At 41.6% G+C, this 15,844-nt stretch overlaps 1 protein-coding gene across 1 annotated transcript in view; it reads right to left on the bottom strand.

The window, feature by feature from the left end:
- The window catches only part of LOC145415675 (putative GPI-anchor transamidase), a 78,258-nt gene that overhangs the window by 39,038 nt on the left and 23,376 nt on the right, over positions 1–15,844 (bottom strand). The window contains exon 4 of the mRNA XM_080284891.1: positions 12,052–12,260. Coding sequence (XP_080141017.1) covers positions 12,052–12,260 — 209 coding nt within the window. The remainder of the gene's footprint in view (positions 1–12,051; positions 12,261–15,844) is intronic.

The following is a 15,844-nucleotide window of genomic DNA, read 5'->3' as shown; positions in this document are numbered from 1 at the left end:
ACTGTATAAGACTGGTGGCGGTAATGTCAAAGTAGAGGAAGTGTGACCATATGCAGTTGACCACAAGGGTGTGGGAAGTAACTCCATCTTGTGCCATGTCTGTGGTAAGTGGGTGCACATGAGATGTAATGGTATTAGAGGCAGGCTGCAAAATAATGCTGAGTTTGTGTGTGAGGTGTGCATGAGAGTCTGCTGAGACAGAGGAATGGGGAAGGATTGACCTTGCTGGAGAGTCTCTTGAGTGTGTGCAGGAGGTTAGTTATTTGGCAGACATGACATGTGCTGGAGGTGGCTAGGGTAAGAGCTTTGAAGAAGTTCAGGGAGCTGTTGCCTCTCCTAACATTAAGAAGGCTCTCTCTACGAGCTACGAGGTCCTTCTATGCAGCATGTGTCAGGAGTGTACAACTATAGGTGTCACGGGGTTTTTATAATATCACGGTAATTTTAAAATAAATGCTTAAATATTATTCAATTGATAATAATATTCAATAATATTGAAGAGCAGGGACAATGATTGTCTTACTAAATCAAACAACGATTACTTTACGCTGGCCTGCTTCGCACGATTCTCTCAGAACGAGAATCTACAAACTTTCTCAACAGTACACAGCAGAGACTAATTACTCACAATTGCTGAATTAGTACTGTTAGCCTCTGGAGAAAGTTACTTCACCCCTGACAATAAATAACTAATACTAATAATAATATCAGGTCCTTGCTGATGCATTAACTCCTGGCACAACGGATTTTAGGTTAATACAACAAGACTGGTCTAAGTACCAGTTATGAAAGCAAACGTTTATGCCAGCTAGGAGCTATGTGGGATATAAGCTTAATTACGGAGAAATGAAACAAGAGTTTACTTTACATTAAGCTCAAGGAAAAGAACTGTTAAATTTATTAATTACAAGAATAAATTTAACGTTACATTTCAAATCAAATAAATGAGACGCACTCACTCACTCACACAAAAGCTAAATACTTACGCCTAGAAAAAAAACACCTTAACTAAACTCTTAAACTAGGATTACAAAAAGGAAATACCGGTCGATGAATGCTGTGTATCACCCGGGAGTGGGAGGACTGGATTAACTGTCTCAGTGGAGCTTGGGTGCTAGCGACCTCTCACACTTCTTGGAGCACTGGACCTTCCTCCGTCACAACAAACACTCGACTGAGTAAGTCGTGGGAACAAAAGGGGAAGCAGTAGGCCGCATTTTTAACGGTCAAGTGCAAGCAGGGGCGAACAATAAAGAAAACAATAGTATCGCTCAGTACAGCACTTAGTGACGCGCATTAAATCGGTCACTTTTGAAAACAGTGACAAATGTTTTGAAAAGTGTACCCCGAAATGGAGGGAGAAACGGTTAGCTGAGCGATACGCAGTGAGTTTTCCACTAATAGTTCGTGGCTTCTCACAAAAGGGAAATGTCGCGAATTGATTCGTGACATTACGCCCCTACAAAGTTAAATTTTTTCCTTATGGGAAAAAATTTGTGGATTTATATATATATATGTACACATCCTAAGTCATTCGCACAAGATTCACACTGTGGTGTGTGTGCTATCCTGCTACAGGAGAAAGTCGCAGTCGCCAGTGAGCGAAAAAAACTCATATTTACGTTAATAGAAGCAAGCTTGAGGGAAAAACTCCGTGACGACGGTGAAAATCCTGTACTCATGTCAAACTGAGCGAAAATTCACTACATTTACACTGACAACTAATTGTTGTGTAGCGTGGTGTATGTAATACACGGTGTAGGTGTGACAGTTGTAGTGTAACTGTACCTACGTGTAAAATGACACAGTAAATAATAATATGGCGACGACGAAGGCAGGGGAGAAGAGGCGGCAGCGTGCGGCAGACGATCAGCTGGCCTGCACAGCAAAACTGCTACACCCATTGCTGAACCTGCAAAACCAATTAAGGTGGAGCATCAAAAGTGTCAGTGAGACAAAATTCTTATTATGTTACAATTACTCTCTGCCTAGCAATCAGTACATGTTACGAAAAGTACGCTCTGGCTGAAAAATACGAGTGACAGCCTAAGCTTCGTACATTCGAGGTCGCCATTAATTATAGCACACGATTAAGTCAGCAAGTTGAGAATCCCTGTGCAACCTCGGGTCTTCCATAGCCTCGAACCGCACACGGGTCCTCAACCTGTGCCTTAACCTACAGTACTTATATTAGTATCGGAGAGCTGAGAATCCTTGCAAACTTGGGTCTTCCATAGCCTCAAGTCGCCTCTGCAGAGTTCTCACTTCCCCCTTAACCTACAATACAATACTTATATTAGTACCGGGAAGCTGAGAATCCTTGTGCAAACTTGGGTCTTCCATAGCCTCAAGTCGCCACTGCGGAGTTCTCTCTCGAACTTCCCCCTTAACCTACAGTACTTATATTAATATCGGGGAGCTGAGAATCCTTGTGCAAACTTGGGTCTTCCATAGCCTCAAGTCGCCTCTGCAGGGTTCTCACTTCCCCCTTAACCTACAGTACTTATATTAGTATCGGGGAGCTGAGAATCCTAGTGCAAACTTGGGTCTTCCATAGCCTCAAGTTGCCTCTCAACTTCCCCCATAACTTACGGTACATAATATGTATGTACAGGCCCTGGACATAATGTGTCCTGTGGGGCCAAGGGGCGAGACGTCAGGTCTGCACCCACTTCACCACTACCCTGTCTCTCAACTGTCTCAGAGATTACGGGTGTGGTTACAAATGGCACAGGAAGGGCATGTCCCTGATTAGTGGTGATACTTTGGCACACACTGCAGGAACGGACAAAACTATCTATGTCCCGTCCCATCCCTGGCCAGAAAAAGTCAGCTCGGATACGGCCCTGGGTCTTCCTTTTGCCCATGTGACCTCCTGAGGCTGAACAATGACCCCATTGTAACACTGCTAGGCGGTACTTGGCAGGAACGACAAACTGCAGTCGAACCTCGCCCTCGGGTGTTCGTGACTCACGGTAGAGCCGTCCTTGTTTACGAAGGAACTTGGCTCGACCTCCCCGTGAATACTTTATCACTCGACCCTTTTGTTTGTTCCGCACAGTAGCAAGTGTCGGGTCAGAACGTTGTTCTTGTACAACAAGTTGACTACACATCAGATCTTGCGGCGATTCAATGATCACTGGGGTGACACAGTCTGGAGCCTCAGTCATGGCTCGTGTTACCGCAGCAGCCGAAGTCTGAGTAGCGTCATCGGAGCAACTATCCTTGACTCCATTAATATTTCCAATGATGAGTTCAAATAAAGGTTCTGGCATGACAACTGCAAGTGTCATACCAGTATAAAATGGAGATGCCACCTGGATACATGCCTCAGGGAACAATCTCACTGATCCATCAATAAGGCTTGCATGGATCTGTCGACCTGTATACTGCTCAGGCTGAACTAAACTCTGCTTAACAGAGCAACCTGAGGAACCATTGTCTCTCAGGACCTTCACAGGAATGCCTCCCACAAACCCTGGCTGAACAAGGAAGGTACTGTCACCTGTGGGAGGGCCTGTGGAGGAAGCAGCAAGCCACTCATGAGGCTGCTGAATTGATGCGGCGAACATTGTGCCTTGTGGGTTATATTGGGAAGATGGAACACTGGCCATCTGTGGAGGGGGGTTCACTGTCACTGTGGGACTAGTGAACTGTGGGGAAGTACCCACACTGGTAGGGACGTGACCACCAGGCTGCTGCTGAGGAATGAAGGCTGCATTCGCTTCCTGCCTCTTTTGAGCTGGTGGTGAAAAAGTTTGTCCCGACGGTCGGTTGCGTGGCTGATACTGCTGCTGGTTAGGGTACTTGTTGTACCTCTTCCACTCAGGTTTCTGAGTATTTTGCCCCTGGTCCTTCCACTGCGGTTTTGGACCTTGGCCATTACTCTGAGAACGGCCTTGGTGCTGGGATTCAGTCTGAGACGGCTTCCCAGACTTGGCAGTATCTTTTCTGCTCCAGGTGTTTTGCTTACGAGCTTGATACCCGTATGCAGTAAAGAATGCGTCAGCCTTCTCTGCCATTTGGCTGGCATCTTTCACCTGGCAGATCTTAAGCTGTGCTATGAGCTCAGCAGGCCACGACCTCTCTAGCTGTGTACGCAGCATAAGGTCAATTTTCCCCTCACGCGTGGAAGGAGTTTCATCTTTCTCCATCCCCTCATTTAAGTAAGCTGTGAGACGATCAAGGAACTGAACAGCTGTCTCCTTGTCTTGGAGACGAGCTCGCATGAACTGAACTTTGGCGTCGTCTACTGTGAGACCATACGCCTTAATGAGTGCAGCTTTCATCATCTCATATGTGAGATTGTCTCCACGAATTCTGTGGAGAATATCGAGGGCAGGGCCCTCAAATAGGCTAAGAAACTGAAGCCGCTTAGCTGCCTCATCCAGTTGATACATGTCTGCCATGTCCTCAAAACGAGCTATGTACGGCTCAATTCGCTCGCTTTCCTTGTATGAAGGAAGCTTGATGCGTGGGGTCGCCAGGACATGTGCAGGGAGAACGCTCGTGGAGCTTGGACCAACTGCACCAGACATGTCTGAAGCCAAGGAATCTCGCTTGAGCTTCAGCACTTCAAGTTCATGTTCTCGTTCTTTGTCTCGTTCCTCACGCTGTTCTCGCTCGTATTCCCGTTGTTCCCGCTCGTATTCGCGCTCTTTCTCACGCTGCTCTTGTTCATATGCACGCTGTTCTCGCTCATATTCGCGCTGAATCCTACGCTCTTCACGAGCATCTTTCTCACGTTCTTGCTCGTAATTGAACCGTGAGAGAACGTAACTCTGTATTTTCTCTGGGTCTGTGAGACCAATATCTTTGGCTTCCTGTACATAAGCACTGGCTGCCATGATGCTAGCTCAATTTACTAAGTAACCGAAACTGAGTACTGACTGCTTAGCGACGAATACCAATAAACACAAGTAAAGAGTACAGACACAAGCTAGTGGTGACCAGTCTTATCCAGTTAACTGGCAAAGAATAAATCAAAAATGTAAATGACTGGGAAGACTCAATAATAAACACAATGGGTACGCTGACTTCCCAGAAGCGAATAAAATCGTGTGGCGTTACCAAGAATAAACTAGAGTTAAGTACTCTATTGATTAATAAAGCAAAAATTCACTTGCTAAATCAACGGTAACCACCAGTAAACTTGTGCCTATAAACTTTAATAATAAATACCTAAATATGAATGAGTGAGCACTATCTCGTGAATAGCTTTAGAGCTAGGAGTTAATATCCTGGAATGAGGTCGCCAATTGTCACGGGGTTTTTATAATATCACGGTAATTTTAAAATAAATGCTTAAATATTATTCAATTGATAATAATATTCAATAATATTGAAGAGCAGGGACAATGATTGTCTTACTAAATCAAACAACGATTACTTTACGCTGGCCTGCTTCGCACGATTCTCTCAGAACGAGAATCTACAAACTTTCTCAACAGTACACAGCAGAGACTAATTACTCACAATTGCTGAATTAGTACTGTTAGCCTCTGGAGAAAGTTACTTCACCCCTGACAATAAATAACTAATACTAATAATAATATCAGGTCCTTGCTGATGCATTAACTCCTGGCACAACGGATTTTAGGTTAATACAACAAGACTGGTCTAAGTACCAGTTATGAAAGCAAACATTTATGCCAGCTAGGAGCTATGTGGGATATAAGCTTAATTACGGAGAAATGAAACAAGAGTTTACTTTACATTAAGCTCAAGGAAAAGAACTGTTAAATTTATTAATTACAAGAATAAATTTAACGTTACATTTCAAATCAAATAAATGAGACGCACTCACTCACTCACACAAAAGCTATATACTTATGCCTAGAAAAAAAACACCTTAACTAAACTCTTAAACTAGGATTACAAAAAGGAAATACCGGTCGATGAATGCTGTGTATCACCCGGGAGTGGGAGGACTGGATTAACTGTCTCAGTGGAGCTTGGGTGCTAGCGACCTCTCACACTTCTTGGAGCACAGGACCTTCCTCCGTCAAAACAAACACTCGACTGAGTAAGTCGTGGGAACAAAAGGGGAAGCAGTAGGCCGCATTTTTAACGGTCAAGTGCAAGCAGGGGCGAACAATAAAGAAAACAATAGTATCGCTCAGTACAGCACTTAGTGACGCGCATTAAATCGGTCACTTTTGAAAACAGTGACGAATGTTTTGAAAAGTGTACCCCGAAATGGAGGGAGAAACGGTTAACTGAGCGATACGCAGTGAGTTTTCCACTAATAGTTCGTGGCTTCTCACAAAAGGGAAATGTCGCAAATTGATTCGTGACAATAGGGTAGCGAGACCTGGGCAAGAGAGGAGGTGGATATACATAGGGTCACTCATACAGAGATGATAATGATTAGATGGATGTGTAGTGCATCCTTGAATGACAGGCCTGGGGGGTTAGGACTGCGAATGAAGAGCTACGATGGATGGGATCTGACTGAACTGGTGTTGTGGCGAGAAGGGGTAAAGTGAAATGGTGTGGGCATGTAGAGAGGATGGAGGATGATAACTGGGTGTAGAGAGCAAAAGGTGTAACTGTGAGAGACTAACCAGAAAGAGCTGGGACAAGGTCACACAATTTGGCCTCAGTGAAGACGGACTGAACAAAGAGGCAGCTAGAGACTGAGCAGCATGGTTAGCCACCATTGGGTGACCATAGCCAATGCATGTAAGCATGATGGAGCCCTGATTTTAAAAAAATAATAATAAAATTTTAACAAATAAAATAAAACAAATATAAGTACTGTATATATAATGTTGTAAACTTAATAAAAGCTATTACAGTACTCTAATTTTCATGTTAAGACAAAGGAAACTGTTCACATATTCCTTATGTTTTCATGCTGATTAGTACTGTGGCGTGTTCAAAACACAGGTAACTGATACCACCAAAGTACCAAAATCTATCTATCTATCTATATACCTAAGCTGCTTCCCCCAGGGAAAGGGAGGTAGCCGAGACAGGATGACACACTCCCAATTTACTCATCCACTCAAACACATTCATTTGCAACTTAGCCCCAAAGGGAAGAAGGGACAGATCCTCACTGCACCACACCGCATGAGGGTCAACTGCGCAGTGCAATCAGTGACATACGCAGCAGGGCCCGACAGCAGAGCAGGTTTATCCCTGCCACATCATTATAGACCCATCCCCTTACCTGCACCTGACCTGATCAGCTGATGCAATACGACTAAAAGGAAACAATAACAAAAGTCTAGATGCTTCTGGAATCGTAGTCAAGATCACCTTTTTTTCTTGTGTACCTCCACTAACCCTAAACACCTTGCCAACACACAATGTCATAAAATGTTATAACAATATGCTGTGTACACACACACACACACACACACACACACACACACGAACTGCCGGAGAGAGAGGTCGTCCCAGGCATCGCTCCTGACCTTGAGTAGTTCCAGGAATTTTGTCTGTCCTGTCTCCTAGGGTCTTTCTTTAAATTTAAAATAATGAAAGTTGGTAGACTACCAAAAATGTAAAGATTTGTTGGCAATAGTATACATGAATGTTTGTGGCTTATTCGGTAACAGCTGTTTAGGTACTTTACCAGTACGTTAAAGATGGCCGAAAATGTAAACAATGAGGGAATGGAATTTCAAGGATTTGATGCTAATACTAATGTCATGGACCTGGTGAAAACATTAATTATGAGGATTAGTGAACTCGAAAAAAAAGTAGAGAATCTAGTGATAAAGGATGTGTCAGGAAATACGGAAACCACCATACAGAGTCTAATCCAGTCCAACGAAACAGCCAATGAAGAGATTAAGAATTTGAAGAGGGAAAATGTTGAACTGAGGAGGAAACTTGAAGAGAGTACTAATAAAACGGAGAAGGTGAGTAATGTACTAGAAGAACACAAGGCAAAGTGGGCACACGTAGAAGAAGAACAGAAAGAGGTGGTCAGCTTAAGAGAGATCATCCAGGAAGAAAGGGAAATGAACAAGAAAGAAATGGAAGAAAATGTAGTGAAAATACTGAAGAAAAAAGAGAAAATAGTGAGAGAAACTGTAGAAAGGAACAGATGTGTGGTAGTATTTGGAAACAGGGAAGAGGAAGAAAAGGTTAGGTTCGCAAGACTAGAGAGAGACACGAACATGGTGAGAGGAATATTAGGCAAGACTGACCCCGAAGGAGACAAGTGGGTAAAAGAAATTGAGGAAGTAAGGAGGATAGGGCCTTATAAGAAAGGGGAAACAAGACCAATGAGAGTCAAGTTTACATCAGAAAGTGTAATAAATGAGATACTTAAAGTGACCTGGAAATTAAGCAAAGAGGCGGGGATGGAAAATATTATAATAAGAAAAGATCTGAATGAAGAAGAAAGAGAAGTTTTAAAATCATTAAAGGAAGAAGTAAAGGAAAAAAATGATAAGAGGACAGAGGAAGAACGTAATACTTTTTTTGGAGAGTATTGGATATGAAAGTAAGGAAATGGTATTTAAGGAAATAGAAGTGAAGGAAACTAGGGGGATGGTTGTGAAAGATCAGAAGTTGAGGAAGTGGTACGGACAGAGAGTAGGAGAGAAGAGGGTATTAATAATGTCAAAAATAATTTGAAGGTGATATATACTAATGTTGATGGTTTCATATCGACAAGGATCGAAATTAATGATTTCTTGAGAGAGCATGAACCTGATGTCATGTGCTTTGTAGAGACCAAATTAAGAGAAGATATTGATGTTCATTTGGGAGATGGTAAATACAAACTGTGGAGAAAAGACAGAAAAGAAAAAAGGGAGGAGGAGTGATGATAGCAGTGAAGAACAACATAAATGTAGATACTGTGGAAATGGGAGAAGGCAGGGCTGAAGTGATATATATGAAATTAGAAACTGGAGAGAATGTTAAGAGAGATATGGCGGTAGTGTATGTTCCCCCAAAGACGAGAGCATGGAAGGATGACGAATACCATGAGATGTTGTCAGATATGGCTAGCTACTTGCAAAAAATAATTGAGAAAAGCAATAATATAATTTTGGTGGGTGACTTTAATTGTAAAGAGGTGAACTGGGAGGAATGGTACTCGGGAGGCGGCGAGGATTCGTGGGGTACTATGTTATTAAATATAATAATGAATAATGTGATGACGCAGTGGGTCAAAGAAGAGACACGGTTTCGAGGTGAGGACACACCAGCAAGGTTAGATTTACTGTTCACCAAAGAACCCGATGTAATAGAATCATTGGAATATCTCTGTCCTTTGGGAAAAAGTGATCACGTGGTCACTGAGTTCCAGATGTTAATAGGAAACGTTGAGCCAAGAGACGAGCTTCATAGACAGGGAAGATACAACTTTGGCAAAGCAAATTTTACAGGATTGAGAAACTTTTTGAAAATGCGGATTGGAGAAAATTCAGAGAAACAAGAGAGATACAGAGGAAGTGGGATATCTTTCTAGACCTCTATAATTTGGGAGTGGAAAAATTTGTACCAAGAGTAAGAGGGAAAGAAAACAGGAAAAAGGAGTGGTTTAATAGAAGGTGTATGATAGCCAAAAAAAGAGAGATAAGGCGTGGAACAATTGGAGAAAGAGAGGTAACGACAGAACAAAGGAAGAATATAAAAGAACAAGAAACGAATACACAAGAATACGTAGGGAAGAAGAAAGGAATTTTGAAAAAGGTATAATTGACAAATGCAAGGATGAACCCAAACTGTTTTATAGATTTGTTAATGGCAAACTGAAACAAAAGGAAGGAATCACCAAGCTGAAAGTAGATGGAGAGGTCTTTAAGGATGTGGCAATGCAAGCAGAAATAATGAACAAACGTTTCCAGTCAGTTTTCACTAAAGAAAAGGAGCTTGTGGAAGGGGAGGGAGTGATTAGAAATGTTCCAGTGATGAAAGATATAAAAGTGGAGGTGCAGGAAGTGTATAAATTACTGGAAACTCAAGATGTAAGGAAAGCCCCAGGACCTGATGGAATTTCTAATTGGGTACTGAAGGAATGCAGAGAACAACTGGCGGATAAAATTCACAGCTTAATTGTATGCTCACTGGAAGAGGGGAAAGTGCCAAAAGAATGGAAGAGGGCAAATGTGGTACCAATTTACAAGGGAGGAAATAGGGAAGAACCCCTGAATTATAGACCAGTGTCTCTAACCAGCATGGTCGCAAAATTGTGTGAGAGAATCCTGAGAGACAGATGGATAAAATATCTGGAAGAGATGAATATTTTGGCTGAATGTCAGTTTGGATTCAGAAGTGGAAGGTCATGTGTTTCAAATTTGTTGAGCTCTTACTCAAGAGCGATTGATGTGGTACAGGAGAGAGATGGTTGGGTGGACTGTGTGTACTTAGACTTAGAGAAGGCCTTTGACAAGGTACCTCATAAGAGACTAATGTGGAAACTAGAATATATAGGAGGACTAAAGGGGAAACTTCTGGAATGGATGAGAGACTTTTTGAGAGACAGACAAATGAGGACAGTAATAAAGGAAAAGATGTCTGGATGGAGGGAAGTAACAAGTGGAGTCCCTCAAGGTTCAGTGTTGGCGCCAGTAATGTTCCTGATTTACGTAAATGATATGGTAGATGGAGTGAACAGTTATGCGAGTCTGTTTGCTGATGATGTAAAGATCTTGAGGAAGATAGAGGTTGAGGAGGATTGTAAAATACTGCAGGAGGATTTGGATAGGATACACAATTGGAGCCGGACGTGGGAAATGAAATTTAATGTAAAGAAATGTAAAATATTGGAAATGGGTAAAAGTACCAGGAGACCATCACTGAATTATTTTTGGGTAATGAATTAATCACAAAAAGGAGAGAAGAGAAAGATTTGGGAGTGCTGGTCCAAGATAGTTTGTCACCAGAAAAGCACATTAACAAGATAGTTGGAGAGACTTATAAGCTCTTGACTAACATAAGAGTAGCATTTCATTATATGGATGAGGAAATGATGAAAAAATTGATAGTGGCCATGATCCGCCCCAGGTTAGAATATGCAGCGGTAGTGTGGTGCCCACACAAAAAGAAAGATATAAACAAGATTGAGAGAATACAAAGAACAGCAACCAAGATGGTCCCCAGTCTGACAGACCTGTCATACAGAGAGAGGCTGGAAAAACTGGATTTGCCTTCGTTAGAGGAAAGGAGAAAGAGGGGAGACATGATTGCGGTGTTCAGGACCATGGTGGGAGTAGATAAAATTGACAAAGAAGATCTGTTTGTATGGGATAAGAGAGCAACAAGAGGACATGGAATGAAATTGAAAAAGTCAAGCTGCTTGAAGGATATCAAGAAATATAGCTTTCCTTACAGAAGTATAGACTTATGGAATAGCCTGGACAAAGAGATCGTCCAGTCTAAAAACTTAAACGAGTTTAAAGTTAAATTCGACTTATTGAGAAACAGCGACGGAAACCCACGAGCATAGTACATTCCGTGTATATCACAATTAGGTATATTCTTAAATATTTAGAACGACTCAGACAAAGAGGTGGTGCATGAGAAAAACATTCATGTGTGTAAAGGTAGACTTGATAAATGTGGATATGGAGACAGGACAACACGAGCATTGCTCAATTCCTGTATACTACAAATAGGTAAATACAAATAGGTAAATACACACACACACACACACAATGGAGCCAACCATATCTACTTAGAGTGATGTAATACTGTACTCAGTTTGATCAGTGCTAACCATGATCAGACCACATCACTCATGAAATAGGCCAATTTCCCTTACCATGCTACCCATGGCCATATAATAAGATAATACGCTACCACAGAGACCACTGAAAAATTATTAAATCTCCTCTAAACAGGGTGACCATATAAGCCCCGCAAAATGAAACCACTGAATAATGATCTAAGCTCTAACACAAGTCCCCTATACAGGGTGGCCATCTCAGCCCCACAAAATGAGGAGTGTAAGGCACAAAACTGCATCAGACTGACTGAAACTTAAACTATTTAGTATTTTAGTACTGTATATATATCAGGGTCTAAGGAATGCCATATATGATATAGCTATGGGGAATAATGCTAATGTTAGAAAGTTACCTCTTTTTCTGCCACATCTGCTCAAAGGCATCTGCCAGCTCAACATTTGTGATCTCTTCTGAGTCCTGGAACTTGAGAAAGCCATCACCACCATGCCCAGTCATATAAATGAGAATATTTGACCCATCATCTGTGAGCAGCCTCTTGGACCGTGGTGTGCTGGGTGCTAACCGACCAGTCAGTAGACGAACAAAGTTTTCAACAGTAACCTGAAAGAAAATGTTCATGATCGGCAATTTAGGCTAAGAAAATGAACACCAAGTACTGTACAGCAGACCCTCACTTTACACAGATCCAATTTGCATTAAACACATTATGAGCAGGAAGATGAACCCTGACCAAGCCCAGTAACCATGGGAGGAGGGGGAATAGGGTAAATAAATAAATAAAATAAAATAAATAAATAAATAAAACAAAGTAACTACAGTACTGGTATCAGACCTCGTAAATGCATGCTCATCCCACCTAGAACAAGCAAAACATTATCTTTTTTTAGGATTCTGCTAAAACAACTGGTCATAATTCAACACCGCTAAAATTACACTGGTTTACAAGAAATTTGAGGCAAGCATAAAATTAGGTTTTCTAACCTAATTTTGGGGTGCTGATTTCAGATTCGAAATCCATTTTCACTCATCACCTCTAGTTTTTGAGATATACATGTATGTACATGTATACATATAGGCCTGGACCCAAAATATTCGCCAAAAATCCATTTACCGTCCTATTTTCTTGGAACTTGGTTTAAAACACACGCCACAACAAGCTCAAACATGTCAAGCACTACACACAGAAGGACTGGGGGTCTAGGAGCACTTTCGTGCCTGGGAAACACAGTGCCCAAGAAAATCCTCTGGTGGACATGAACAAGATGCTTCTTCCCCCTCTTCATATCAAGCTTGGCCTTATGAAGAACTTCGTGAAGGCCATGGACAAGGATGGCGCTGCCTTCCAACGCCTGTACACTCTGTTCCCAGCTCTCAGTTCTGCTGGGCTCAAGGAGGGCATCTTCATCAGACCTCACATCCGGGAGGTGCTGAAGGATGAGGTATTTGAGGGGAAGCTCACCTTGAAGGAACTGAGAGCATGGGAAGCATTTAAAGTAGTCTGCCATGGCTTCCTTGGTAACACACAGGCACTAGATTACCAAGAGCGTGTCGAGAAGTTGTTGCAGGCTTATCAGGATATGGGGTGCCGAATGTCTCTCAAGATTCACTTTCTCCACTCCCACCTCAACTTCTTCCCCCTGAACCTCGGAGCAGTAAGTGACGAACATGGGGAAAGGTTCCACCAAGATATAACTAAGATGGAGAGCAACTACCAAAGCAAGTGGAACCCCAGCATGATGGGGGACTTCTGCTGGAGGCTCCTGCGCCATCTCGGAGGCAAAGTACACCAGATTGTCCAAAAAAATCACTTCTGACTGTCTGTAGTACCATGGTGTGTATATATGCTTATATCCAAGTAATGGTAATATTTAGTTCTGTCAGTGTCCTGTGTCTGTTTTGTTTCGTTCTGTAATATGTCATTTTAATATATGAAATAAACTCATTATATAATAAATATATGCATTATAATAAAAAAAGGGATATGTGAAGGCAAAAAAACTAGAGGTGATAGAGCAAAACTGTTTAGAAATCTGAATTAAGCATATCAAAATTAGTCAAAAACACCCATTCACATGCTTGCCTCAGATTTATTTTTTTATTTTTTTTTTATTTTTTTTTTTTTTTTTTTTGTAAACCAGTGTTATGAGACATGAAAAGATCTGTTTACACTCAATCACCTGGTTATGCACACACACTTACAAACACTCTCACATATCGCTCACCACCTGCCTCTCATCTCTCTCACTTCATCACCACCACTATGTACTTTTTCTTCTTTCAACTTTTTTTTTTTTCTAACAAATGATAAAAATCAACTTGGATAAAAATATGGAACATGAAATGGCCTGTTTACACCCAATCAGCTATCCACCCCACCCCACCCACACAAATCACTTGCTGTCTGCCCCTCGTCTCTCTCACCTCACCGCTATCACTCAAAATGTACTTCTTACTAAGTTTTTTGTTACTTGATGCTGTCAAAATAGTTTTTCACTTAACTCTAGGTTAGATAAGTCCTTACACCCAAACATCTCTGTTTCCTGTCATGGTAAGTGATCACCATTTACTTACCACTTTGTACACTCAAGATTTTTTTTTTCTTTCATCACCCAGTGCTGTTTTAGAGGTTGTATGTGTATTATAATGAATGTCAGCTATGGTCTGGAGGGACAAAAAATTTTCAGAGGTCCATGGGGGGGACAGGGAAATTTTGGGCTAACATGAACGGTCAACTTACTCCAGTCACGATTTTTGTGGCTTTCCCTTTGACCTCCTCAACTTGAGGTTTTCTCTATCAGATACAACCCTAAGAGAAGGATCAACTACAGGGAGATGTGCAGTGTGCTCATATAGCCAGAGTTGGTGTTCAATTATTATGCAGGCAGTAAGCCTTGCTACTCCCCACCCTGCCCTTGGGTAGGAAAGGAGGTCCGGATGATGATGATGATGATGATGATAGTAAGCCCTGACTCAAGTCTCATAGAACAATTGTTCATTATGCACATGGCTGTGCCAGCTAATATCCATGATGTTGCTAAGGCACTTAATGCCATATTTTTAAAACTTTCTCCCAGGACAGGCATTACCCTTTGCCTGGCATTCACTTTCATGGCATTGTTAAACTCAGGTCTTTACCAGGGCTGCCATTTGAATGCCTAGGCTGGCAGACCATTATCTAAATAACCCTGGCAATGGGTTCACCAGCCTGACCAGGTGCTTCTGTTGCTTCCAGTGGCATATGTATAGTTATCTGTAAAAAATGCACATCTTCCTTATTTACGTATTCATGATGTCAGATGCCAACCAAATGCAGTTTGAAAATTTACTCTTTTTCATGTCATTATCAACATCTCCACATAAGGCTCACATTCACATGGCAGATGAAAGGTTGATATTCTCTGGTACAGTAAATGATTTCGCCTTTCCACCAATGAAAACGACCTCCAGAGAGTTCTGTATCTCAGCCAATCATAATAATTGTAAAAAAATAGATAAAAATCACAATCAACACAAAACAAGGATTCAAAACAATAAGGTACTGCTGCATATTAAACTAAGAATGTACTGTATAACAAGATATTCATTTTTTTGCTCATTTTATCAAAAATGGAGTAGTAAATCATTTTATAATACTAATGTAATTTTGAGACTATCCATAAAATAATAATAATAATAGCTATTGTACAAAAATACACTGACAATCCTACCTGGTGCACAGATGTGATAAAGAAAAATTGCAGTAAAATCCGACTAAAAAAATTTGTGGGAGATTCCAAGAGATGGCACATTCTGTCCTAGTTTCATAATTCATTAACAGACTTTAAGAACACAAATTATAATAAAAAAGGATGACATAAACAGAAGGAAAGTTATGCTCATGTCTGTAGTCAACTGCCTGGTTATAAACAGGCTGATTGATGATGCTGGCTACATGGTGTTCAAGAAGCAGTATTAAACTGAAACTATCTATCTATCTATTGCCAGACGCATCAATCCCGTTTGGGGTGGCCACAAACAAATCACCTCCAATTCGCCCTGTCCCCCACCATTTCACTGCCCTGCTCCCAACTCACACCCCCCTCTCTCATATACCTCTCCACCCCATCCCTCCATCTCATCCTCGGCCTCCCCCTCCCTCTTCCCCCCTCCACCTCACTCACATACACACTCATCGTCAGTCTTTC

This window comes from Coenobita brevimanus, chromosome 103, assembly GCF_032717465.1.
Source record: "Coenobita brevimanus isolate Jiangsu-jjx chromosome 103, ASM3271746v2, whole genome shotgun sequence".
In the NCBI taxonomy this organism is placed as follows: Eukaryota; Metazoa; Arthropoda; class Malacostraca; order Decapoda; family Coenobitidae; genus Coenobita; species Coenobita brevimanus.
Note: the sequence above shows the minus strand (reverse complement) of the source record. Positions and strands in the feature narration are given on the sequence as shown.